Raw genomic sequence first — 12,781 nt, 5'->3', positions numbered from 1 at the left:
AAGAGTCTTTATTCTTGTAACATTTTTGAGGGAGAGCAACTAAATGCAAGGGGCCGAAGCATTTGTGTATGGATTCAGAATCAGAAATACTTTATTGATCCCCGAAGGGAAACTCTGTGTTACAGTTGCTCAGATATTAGAAATATAAGTATAAATATATAAATAAATAAATAAAGAAATATGAGGAGATATATTATCATATATAACATTATCATTATTGATCAATACGCTGTACTTTCGTTTCAGCCGCCATGAGTTAAAAGGTCAGCATGCTAACGTGCTCAAAGAGACAAGGCTTGAATGCTGATGTCAACACTATGATATTGTTGCGGTATCAATATCGAGGTATTTGGTTAAAAATATCGTGATATCTGATTTTCTCCATATCGCCCAGCCCTACGTTCAAATAGGTAGTTATATGGAAATGAAAATACATCTACAGTCGGGGCCTCAATATCATCTCCCGACATACTGTATGTTTAACTTCCTGCAAAGTAACACAGCTTCTTCACCAACAGGGTCGTCGACATCAGGAAATGCCATGTTAAAGAAAAAAAAAGTTTTATGACCTGCCTAACAAAGTTCATATAACAACCCTGTTTTTTTATTCATGCAGATAACAAACTGCGTTCAAATGCGCCTGCTACAGACTGAATGAATGGATGAGGAAACGAAAGAGCGCTGTGTCAGAGGGAGGAGACTGAGAGAAACTCAAGGTTTATTGAGGAAAACCTGCTCCCTACAATGTTAAATTCACAGGCTCAGTTACCATAGAAACTAACTCTGAGGTTAAGTTACGTCTATTTCGGAAACGGACTGGAGTTACCCCTCTCTCTCAGGTTTGACTTACCTCCTTTCTGAACAGAAAACCCAGAGTTTCCCTAATCTCAGGGTTAACTAACTCGGAGTTTTCACTAAACCTGCTTTCTAAACGGACCTCTGTTCACCTGGGTGTTTTGGGCTTTGACAGCGAGGGGGTGAGCCTCGGAGCACTTTCTGTTGACGGCCACACTAATGCACTTTGACTCACAACGTTACTTTACATTTGGTAACTGCAGTACTAGTTGTATTTTACGTGTGGAGGAACAAATCATTGCAATACAATCTTGAGCGTGTCACAGTTTGTTTATGCGCCTGAGTCCAGTCCATAGTGTTTCAGAGGTAGAAATGAAACTGACCTCTTGTGTTGGCAGGCTGTTGGTTCGGGCTGATAACAGAGGTCTGACTCAGGCTGCAGTTTCTCAGCCTGTTGTGTGCGCTAAGTGGTTAGCGGCAGTACCACTTAGCGCACACTTACCGCCGTTAATGTTATCGCTGATTGTTTTTCCACCTAATGAAAAGATAAGATGTCAGCCTTGGGTTTATACAAGGGTTAGCAAGACCCACTGCATTTGGAGTTGTGTTTACATTTCTACAAACACAAGTAGAATTTCATGAATTGTATTAAAATGTGACAGAATAGATTTATATAATAAACTGTCAACGGTTCCCTGCACTTGTCCCTTACAAATAAACTACATATGTTTTAAAAGTGACCATGAAATTTTAAAAAATTTGCACTGGAGGGACTTTGCTCCGCTAAGGTTTTGAGAAAAATCATAACCATTATTGCAGCTATTTTTTTTATTTAGTGTCACAGGACAAGTAATATTTTTGACATATCATATTACCGTCAAGGAGATTTATCCATTCTCTGCCATTGCCGTCCTCCAGCTATTAGATTTAAACGTCTATGAAAGACACAGAAACCTATGTGAACGCTCATTTTCAATTTCTTTTGATTTTGTTTACACTCCTCCGAGGAGGCTGTGGTTTCCACTTTTCTGTCCCTGTCGCAGCCTCAGTTAATATTGGTTTACACAGGTACAATTGGATCAGACAGAATTTGCTTGATCCTAACTGTATCTCCTCTGACTTGGGGACGAGGAAGGAGGACGGCTGGCTGGTGATAAGACGTCAGACTGATGTGATATGGCCTCTTCTCCGCAGCTTTATCGTTGACACAACCTGATCCAAGAACAATGAAATATTCAACACCTTGTGGTTTTACCTCATGCCTCCTATATGGCCAGCTCTCAGGTCAGGCATACTGTGTAAAATGTGGAACATGGAGGAGGTCTATCGGATAACCTTAAAGCATTAATGCGTAACTTTTTGATATTAATGAGCGTCTGTTACATTCAAGCCATTGCCAAATTAGTTACTACAAAGCTAATTAAGACTATCAGCTCCACACAACTTTCTCTGTATTTCTCAGCATGGCTGTGTTAGAAGATTGTCGCCTGGTGACTTTCACATGCTTAAACTCAAGAGAAGATAATTTCCTCTTCAGAAGAGTCAATCCATCATGTTTTTTTTTAATCCTTCGTGTCCTGCGTGGAGGACGGATGGGGGCTGTGCACGATCACAGAAGGCTTGTATCATATGGACACGACAGTGTTGTCGTCATTACTAAGAATTCCTCATGAGGGCGACAGAAACTACGCACTATAGCTTTAATATGACACAAAAACTAGCGCATATTAATATTTGTTTTTTTCTGAAACTACCAGGATACGCCAGTGGCCTGCTTTTATGATGTCCCCATGTTGTTGTCCATTCAATGGGAGGAAAACATTGTCAGATCTGCTACCTGTGGTCTCCAGGAAACCAGCAGTCATCAGCTTTAGAGCTCTTTGCTATGATCTCCAGAGTGCAACACGTAGGTGACGTCAAGGGAGCGAGATCACTGCTACTGCAACAACAAAAACAGCTCCAATAACAGAGTCAGTTCCCTTAGTGGGAAGACAGCCTGAAGTCAGCAGTGACAGAGTATTTTTTTTTTTTTTTTTTTACATTGTTCACAGGATAGTTTTTCAGCTAGGAAACCAATACAAGTGACATTTTGCCTCATTAAGAAGAGTTTTACTGAATAAATGAAGTGTGCTTAAACCCTCACACAGACACTATAACTCATAACTTCATGGTTTGGCTTTGAAAAACCAAGGGCTGAGAAAAGGCCAAAATACTACCACATTCTCAATCTATTTCATAAACTTTCAAACAAGCTAACATTTCAGGCAAAGCCTTTTTTCAAACTCCTAGGAATGTTTTTAAAGTGAAAATATTATTACTTTATAAAGTCCCAAGCTACTGCAGTGACATGTAAGTACATGCATACATCTGAGCTACAAGAAACTCAGTGGAGCAGAATATCATTTGAGTCTTGAGGGTGGCAGCTAGAACTGTGGTCTGTGCCTTTTCTCATACTCAGCTGAAACACATACCTCTGATTTAATCTGCTGTGCAAATGAGATACTAATAACTACTCAACATGTCAGAAGATACTATGAGTAAAGCTGGCGTGGTGCCTCAAGCATTTCCTTTTAAAGAAGGGGGTAGCCAAGAACAGACTCCTTGTTACATACAGTTATAACATAATAATACCAAGAATAATACCAAGAATAACCTGGATTTTGTGGAAAACGTTTTCTTAAATTATAAGACTGTTATATATATATATATATATGTCATATTTGAGAAAACGGCTGTGATAGGAGCATGAGTCTATTTGTTCAAGTAAAACAGATTTTTCTTTGTTCTTTTGGGTTTGACCTGCTTATTGAACATCAAAAAATGACTGTCAGGGTGAGGTTTTGTGTGTTTGACATGTCAACAGCATGGCAAACACAATCACCACAGTACCTAGAGGGAAACAAAATCATAAATCATAACGCAGTGGTACGGACCTACTACTAGCTCAAAGAGCACTGTGATAACTGTCACTATCAAACCATAAGGGCAACAAGGATATAGCTAACCTATTGCCATTTGTGAACATGAAGTCGTACTGTGGTGAGATAATAGCTGCTGTAAAAGAAACAAAGATTAAGGGACCACAGCCATGCAGGCAGCTCTGTGAGACTGTGTGAAACCAGTGATTTAAGCAAAATTAAACTAAATGTAATTGATGTAGCTAATGATGTTTACTATGATCGTCATCTTTGTTTAGTGTATTAGCACGCTAGGATTTGCTCATTAGCACTTAGCAGACAGTACAGGTGAAGATACATTTCTTTTCTGTCATTGCGATGTCAACTGATCTGCGATATTCAACTCAGGGATTATTCACTTTTTTTTTGCCAAAGTTAATGTTATTAGTGATATTAATTAGCAGCACACTTTAAGAACTGGACCCAGGATGAACACGGAGTGATAAAGAAGACGCTCACAGCAAGTTAATACGATAGTCTCTATTCGCTTTAGTGTCTGCAAAAATGCCTTTTTCTTGAAGTTTCTCTAAGCGAAATGATCCAAGGAAATTTAATTGGGGCTTTTATTGTGAATGGTATAAATGTATTTTTATTTTGCTTCCTCTTAGAGAAAAGATGGACCTTTATTGTAAAGGGTAGACACGGAAGAGCCAGCATTATGGCAGTGCTTTTATTCTATTATATAATTTTGACACACACACACACACACACACACACACACACACACACACACACACTAGCACAAGTGTGGGGAAAGATGATGCATGTTATCTTCTATCTAGCTTATTAGGGATAAAATAATGTTGGAAATAATTTCCTTTTATTTTTTTAATGTATTATTCATCCTCTCACATGACAGATTGTACAAAAAAATCATGTCTATTCATCTAATAGTTGTTAAGGTATTTCACTCATAACAGGAAATGTCCACCTTGTTGGCTGGCACTGGAGGAAAAGTTGGTAGATTAATCATTTGTTTTTTGGTATATTTCTCTCACACGAGACATGGACTTCTCACATTTCAGCTCACAAACATGAGAACACAATCGTCTTACAGGGGGATCACTTTACTTTTACTCACACATTCACACAAAACCACTTTGTCCTGCTCTGGAGCTTAATAAAATCTCAAAACTACCACACTTTCTGCCTGCAATTCAATGCAACCGTTTATCCATTGATCTGGCCGGACTGTATCTGCTATGGGGTATGTTGTAAGTGTGGAAGGTGCACTTTACTAAGGGTGTTACAATAACAGCCTTTATAGCCTACAGCAGTGTGCCGTAGCCCACCTACACAAAGCCTGGCATTGAAATCTGGATCTCATTCAGCAGTGAGGGTTGCTCCTGTTGAGCTGTGACCTTAGAGGCTGGAGACGCCACTTTCTCTTAATGGAGAGGTGTATGTGTAAACGGTAGAGCCCGTTATGATTCACATGGCTTGGTTTCAGACCGGTTCTCAATCAGTTCTCTATGAGCGAGTGGAGGCAAAGGTTTTGGAGCAAGCCCCCCCTCCTCGTAAACTGGTGACACAGCAAAACAAGCAGACACTGCTTACTAGAAAACTGGCAACGCTCCAGTGACTGGCCCACCCAGGTTTCCACACAAATGGGAGAATGAGGGCGAGAGAAAGAAAGAAAGAAAGAAAGAAAGAAAGAAAGAAAGAAAGAAAGAAATAGAGAGAGAGAGTGTGTGTATACAGGGGATTGAAGGAGAAAAGGAAGACAAATGGAAAAAGTGAACGTAGCAGAGAGAAACAGAGTTCTACTATGTCAAAAAAAACCAATATATTCAAACACACCTGCGCACCCTGCACTCTAACATGCTTCCAAATAAAAAAATGTGTATTTGTTCAATTCATAAACTGACGGGTGCATTCCTCTCAGTAAAAAAAAAGACAATAAACAAATGGGTATATTCTCTGGTTCTGGCTCCTATGTCCACCATGCTTTTAGAGTGCTTTGTCGTTTGGTGAACAGGTTGTGTGAAGCCTGGCTTCCCCAGGGACTGAAAGCCTCCTGGCTTGGGTTTCACCTGCAACACAGGGCTTGCCAGTCAACCACTGCACAGGGGGAGAAACCGGACTGAGAGAGCAAGGAGATGGCTAGAGGGAAAGACTAGAGTGCTTTCATTCTGGTGAGAAAAAATATAACGGGGAGATTGCTCCTCAGAGTACACTTTTCACCCAACTACATATATGCAGTATATATCCAAATAGACCCCTCTTCTATACCAACCAAGACATCAGACACACAAACTGGAGCAAAACATACAGGCACTTACATATAGAGGCACCTCTCTTCTGTCCACCTCCATTTTCTCTCCATTCACCAGATGCCTAGGGAGGAAATAGTCATGTTACTAAAATGCAAGAGGAATAACAACCAGAACTTTCAACATTTTCTATATCATTCGTTGCTTCACTTTCACTGAAATTCTTTATAAAGTTTTGAATACAGTTTTTTTGTTTCCTATAGCCCAACACAAGATGGAAAAATGGATGCTGCAGATCAACTGAGATGCTGTGTGTGCTGTGATGCTGAAGTGATAATTGGTCATGGTTTTATGAGTTAATACAGCGGAGGACATTTTCTGCTCGAATATATGTATAAATATAGTCTATATCTACACAATGTCCGAGTCTTCAGGCAGGGTGCAGCAGATGAGGAAAGGGTAACTGTGTAATCAGCACACGCTGGCTCTGCTGTGACTTCACGCTCAGCTGTGAATAGTGCATGACTTCAAAGCTGCCCAGTGGTGTCAGCTCTGCGTGCTGCACTTTGTCTAGACACTCGTTTGCATGAGCTGCATGGTGCCACACAGAAAAGCCATAACAGTTTCCATTCTGCGGCTCAAAGGAAGATTATATTTGTTTGTTCTGTAGTTTCTGCCAAATACTTTTCTCTCCTCTTTCAGGTCCCAATTTAGGTGTGCAAATCCTTATTATTTAAATTATTGATTAATCCGACAATAGTTTTGGCGATTGATCATTTGGCTCCCATCACACAACCCTAGCCCAGCATGACAGTCTTGCAATGTGTTGCTTTGTCGGACCAACGGTTCATAACCCAAAATATATTAAAATTTACAATTACATTGAAAAGGGAATATCAGAAAATCCTGACATAGAAGCTGAAATCAGAAACTGTTTGTCATTTCTGCAAGAAAATGATTAATCAATCAAAATAGTTTCCGATTCATTTTGATGTAAATCAGCTAATTGTTGAAGCTCTAATCTCAATATTCTCAATATAACCCATCATTCCACAAAAACAATAAGGCGCCCATATATAGAGGTTTACTCCTTGACGCAGCGGCCGCAGATTTGCCTCCGACCTGCGGCCCTTTGCTGCATGTCATACGACTTCCCATGTCTTCAGCTGTCCTGTATAAATAGAGACCTAAAAATGCCCCGAAAGAAAAGACGTTAAACACATTAACGTGTAGGGCAGCCTAAAGCCTTTCTAGAGAATAGAATACTATGCTATTGAAATAATAATTGTTGGCATGGTTTAATAAATCCTGTTTTAATGTTAAACATACTGTACATGTGGCTCAGTGAATTCCTCTTAACTGGATCTGTGAATGGCTACCTTAGTGACTACATACCTATAGGCCAGTAAGCCTATCATTTGTGTGTATATTTCAAATATATATAATATAATGAATATGTAATGGTTTTTTTTTAAAGGTCCCATGGCATGAAATATTTAGTTTATGAGATTTTTTTTAACATTTATGAGTTGCCCCAGCCTGCCTTTGGTCCCCCAGTGGCTAGAAATGGAGATAAATGCAAACCAAGTGCTGCGTATGCTGCTCTGCCTTTGAGAAAATAAAGCTCAGATGGGCCGATCTGGAATCTCCCCCTTATGACATCATAAGGAGCAAGTCCAGAGAATTTGGCTCGCCCATTAGAAAGAGAGAGACATCATGGCTTGCAAACAAGCAAAGCATGGAAGTTGGTCAAGGCAACACCCCCACCCTTCTCCCTTCACCTTGCCCCTACCTCCTCTCATCCTCAATAGCATTTAAAGCTACAGACACAGAAAAAGCACGTCCTAAGGAAAGCTCATTGTGGGACCGGCTCTAGCGGCTGTAATTCTGCACCAAGGCTGAATTTCGGGAAATAGACTTCAGATACAGTATTAGGGGACTACTAAGGCCTATATAAAAGCATCCAAAAAGCAGCATGTCATAGGACCTTTAAAGAAAACCCCTTGTTGATTTACATTTAAAATAAGGCAACTAACTTATAATCATTTTGGCAGAAGGCACAGACCGCTGAATCTGGGTTAAAGTTGTTATTTTATGAAAATAAAACTGCAAATCGACACAGAACCGGATCAGGTAACATTAATTCACTAACTGATGTCCTAAGGGATGATCTAACAATAATATCACTATAATATTGTGTCCAAAGCACATTTTATCAAAAGGAGCGCAATGCCACAGGCCTGGGCGTCTATGTCTTGTTTTTAATGCTACTCATATCAATGGGGCTACACTATTGTAATGGGGAACTATAGGGAAAGTTGACGTGTCACATTGTGGATAAAAAAAATTGTCCAAGGTGCAAAGTTGCGCCCCATAACTCAACAAAGGTGAATATTCTGGTGTGCTGTTGTTTGTGCAAGGTTTAAAAACATAATCCAAATCCACACGTAGAAAAGGATGTTGATTTGAGCTTCTTGAGTTCAATGACTTTTTGAATCATCTATTAGTTAAAATAAAAGCAGTACTTGTAAGAATGATCTTAAATCCAGATGTCCAGTTGTTCTAAGTTTGCACAGAATGCGTGTCTGTCACGGTCCTTCCGACTCTGACACCTTCAATGTGAGTTAAAAACCTGGCCTGGCTTGTGGCCACGTACTCCAGAACAGAGCGTGAGAAAAGAGATTACGCATAACAAGAGAACGAGCGCTGTCTCGAAGCATTTGGGGAAACTCATTTTGACATCTTTATATGTGATGCAAATATTTTCAGACGGGAGCAAGTTGATCCTGTTGTCCTTGACATTTTTTTCAGCTGATGCATGATTGAATAATCTAATTCCTCTCACATGACAAGCTGCAATCAGTTATAGGCGATACGATATGGTTCACCTTTCTGCTTTCAGCACTTATTCCCATGAATGTGCATGCGTTTGGTACATGGAGATACATTTGGAACTAGTGTTACTGCTTCTAAGAAGATGATGCTTGTTGCAATGATGTAGGCTACATAGCTGCCACAATAAGCATCATCACGCTCAGAGCCACAGTCACATGTGAAAAAGGTGTGAAAACTTTCTTTAAGTTTCTTAAAGTAATAATGAAAAATAACCTCAATGCTAAGCCACTGACTGAAAAAGTCCCACACAACGAAGTGAAAACAGGATTTAGATCATTACTACACAAATTATCAGCACTCAAACACATCCTTCAGGTACGATAATGACTTGTGCTGCTTTCAGCGGGAAGGGAAAACTCCTGCAATAAAATCCAGCCAGTTAACCCATAAGAGCAGCAGGGGAAAAACACACTTATTACTACAAGACCACACACAGTAGGCGATGAGAGAATCAGTAACATTGAGGGTGCATGCGTTGAAGTCGCCAGGCTTTGTTTTTACGTTTTAGGCAAGCCTACCTGTAAACGCACCAGCATTGGACCGTCATTAAAAACGAAGATAGCCTACAATCACCCCAGTAAGATCACTGCACATGTTTTATTGTTTGTTTCATCAAAAGCTATTTGAAGGAGACTTTTTTAACTGAGGAAGAATCAGCGTGTCATTACCTGTTGTTGTCTCTCTCCCTCCCTCTCTCTCCCTCTCTCTCTCTTTCTCTCTCAGCCCTCGGTTCTGTCTGCCGTAAACTCAATTCGCACGACTCGTTGTTATATTTCAGTGAAGTTGCTTGCTTCTCAGCGTTAAAACACTCTTCACGCCCTTATTCCGCATTGATGTTCGTCTCGGCTTCATGTGGATCTCCGCTCCGGGTGACAGTCGGCTGGCTGGTTAGGAGTTTGTTTGCAGGTGTCGCCAGAGTTGTGTCTCCTCTCTGCAGCTTTGGGCCAGCCCTCCCCCCCTTCTCTCTCTCGCTCTCTCTCTCTCTCTCTCTCTCTCTCTCACACACACACACACACACTCATGGGAAGCGGCCTTTGGGAAGCATAAGGGATAAAGCAGTCAGGACAGCACAGAAACATTCCCATGAATCTGTTTATATTTACCCTGAAAGTTTAATTCCCCTGAATATAGTGAGTTTATAGCGAGACTGAATGCTTTATATAATATTTCCATGGGCTATATTTACTGTATCACCTGCATTTTATGGCGTACAAAGGCGTTTTGTGGTTTAAATTTTCTCCAATCAGAGACAAGCTGGAGTGACGTCACTTTCACCGATGCTGAGTTGTATCAAAGAGGGTGTTGTTGACTTTGCTTGTACACAAAAGAAGCAACACTCACATTTTTGCAGTGGTGTTAACTAACTAAGTACATTTACTATTTACAAGTAGCCTACATATTTGATGTACTTTTATTTCCCTTGACTATTTCCACGTAATACTACTTAATACTACATTTTAATGGTAGATATTATACTTCACTACATTTAGTTTACAGTCAGTTGGCCTACAAGTTTACACCCAAAACATCTGAATAGAAAATATAATGGATTTTTATAAGTTAAACAGTATGTAAAACAACATTAAAATGCTGCTTACACATAAATACATTAATAATAATACAATAATACTGTGGCCTACTTCTAGTTTAGTGTTGCCCTTCCTAAAATTTAGGGAACTCTCAAGAGATTTTTAAAATGTAGAATGTATTTTTAAATGGTCACAATCGGAGCAGCAGAGGCCATGATCCTACTAGGCCATGATGTAACACAAGAATGCATTTTATTTGACCTACTGTCTTTTAATGTGAATGTGTTGTCTTCTTTAAAGACCCACACCTCTGGTTTGTAACACAGGCTTTCTGTTCAAATCTGAATCCAAAAGAGCCTAACCCTGAAGACAAAAATCCAGAAACACTTCTCGGGACTGATAAACTGAAGTTCATGTGTCAAACTGAGTCCTCCTTTAAGGTTCGGGGCTAGTAAGCAATGACCCAACACCAAATAAAAGGAACACCATGTGCATATAGTTATATTGCCCAATTTTGATACCAAAAAATATGAGTATTGAAACAACACATGCGACTGTTTAGTAATGAACATTCCTTCTAACTTGTTGTACCAAAAAGTGTTAAAGAAAAAAAAAGAAACACAAAGTACCTCCAAAATATTTTAAAGCAAGGCTATAACTTTTGAATGAAGAAATAACACAGTATTCCTCCTTACAAATGAGAATTTAAATTCAGTAGAAAGAAATGCTCCCTTGATGAATTCAGTGCATTCCAAGGTTTTGCATGGTCAGTTAGCTTTATGGACATGCTCACTGTTTTAGCATTTGCCATTATCCCATAGGCTCCCACTTTAACTGAACAACTACAGTATTTAACGTTTACTGATTGCAGATGAATGCCAGTGTGGTACTGAAGGGGACATTCAGCAGCTGTCAATAATTATAGGACCTTATAGTGACTCATGTCATACCACTGCTTCAGTTAATCTGAGGGGTTTGTATCCTGTAATATGAGACAGTATAATATAATTTATTCTAGTACTAAAGACACTTGTCATTAATGTAATTTGTTAAAGTTGTAATCCAAGTATAAATGATTTGGGCATTTAGGGGAAAAGACAGCACTGTGTCAGTGTTCAATTTGCATGAAATACTTCCTAATGTTCTTCAATTGGACAGAAATCTCCCAGGTCTCAGTTGGATTGGAACCATAATCACACACAGGAACGTAACAGGAAGCGAGAGAAAGACTTTCCCACCCTTCCTGCTCCCAGTCTTCTCTCACTAACTGATAATGAGCAACAGATTACATGAGTTAAATGAGGTCACAGCTAATGGTCTGCAACAATGCTGCCTTATTTCTAAGTTACAATACTGCCATCATGTGGATTTCCCCCAGATAACAGGCATCATCTTTCCCCACACTTGCTATTGTGTGTGTGTGTGTGTGTGTGTGTGTGTGTGTATGTGTGTGTGTGTGTGTGTGTGTGTGTGTGTGTGTGTGTACTTTATACTTTATAAATTATAGACTGTGGTCTATACTCTATCTGTAAACTATCTCGAGATAACTTGTAATGATTTGACACTATTAATAAAACTAAATTTTTTTTTGTGTTTGTGTGTGTGTGTGCACATTACACATGTGTGCTTGTCTTGTCTGGTTTGTTTTTCGCAGCTCATGTTACACAGCTGGTACCTCCATGTGCCAGCTAACAGGTGTCACATGGAGGAGAACATAGACAATGCAGGTGTCTGAATGGAACTGTGTCTCATGTACTTGTCTGATGGGTAAACCGATACTTCCAACTGATTACGGGACCTTACTTTTTTAATATAATTGGGTGATGATTAGTACTTGTACTACTTCTGTCTAAAATCTAACATTCTTTATGTAGCATTGCACTTAACGGCTTTCTCATGCAGTTGGATTATTGTAAAACACCTCTTGGGACGTGTCTGTGAGTGTGTGTGTGAGTGTGTGTGTGTCTGTGCCCTGGACACATCCACTGTAGCAGAAACTACCACAGAGAAGTGGTTTTGAGTATTAATACTTTGTCAACACAATGGAGTAACAACCATGTAAGATGCAGTCACAATACTTTATAGGTGTGTGGTTGAGATCAAAATGGAGGTCAAGTTTGAAGATGGCTTTGGTCCGACCAAGGGCGCCGGAAGTAGGGGGGTAAAAAGTAGGGAAGGGAAATAGGCACCCCCTAACTTTACACCCCTGGTCTAATTGGCTGGTGTGGTCCCATCACATGGTCATTAGTTCTAAATAAATTGCAAAATGCACCACAAAGTATAATCTGGTTTATTTTCTGCTTATCTTGCTTTCAGTGCATGTGATCTAGCTGTCCTGTAGATGGCGGGAGCAGCACACTGTGGAATTCATCACATGCTGTCAAAAGAAAGC

General features: G+C 39.8%; 1 protein-coding gene across 5 annotated transcripts in view; it reads right to left on the bottom strand.

The window, feature by feature from the left end:
- arhgef28a (Rho guanine nucleotide exchange factor (GEF) 28a) overlaps positions 1 to 9,826 on the bottom strand; it is a 48,885-nt gene extending 39,059 nt beyond the window's left edge. For 4 of the 5 annotated variants that reach the window (XM_032539635.1, XM_032539636.1, XM_032539638.1 and 1 more), the window contains exons 1-2: positions 9,529 to 9,826; positions 6,035 to 6,089 (exon numbers count right to left, since the gene is read on the bottom strand). In XM_032539635.1, coding sequence (XP_032395526.1) covers positions 6,035 to 6,067 — 33 coding nt within the window. In that variant the 5' untranslated portion in view covers positions 6,068 to 6,089; positions 9,529 to 9,826. The remainder of the gene's footprint in view (positions 1 to 6,034; positions 6,090 to 9,528) is intronic. The other variant, XM_032539639.1, reaches the window with a different exon arrangement.
- Between the last annotated feature and the right edge of the window lie 2,955 nt (positions 9,827 to 12,781).

The sequence above is a fragment of the Etheostoma spectabile genome, chromosome 16 (assembly GCF_008692095.1).
Source record: "Etheostoma spectabile isolate EspeVRDwgs_2016 chromosome 16, UIUC_Espe_1.0, whole genome shotgun sequence".
Classification (NCBI taxonomy): domain Eukaryota; kingdom Metazoa; phylum Chordata; class Actinopteri; order Perciformes; family Percidae; genus Etheostoma; species Etheostoma spectabile.
This window is presented reverse-complemented; position numbering and strand designations above follow the sequence as displayed.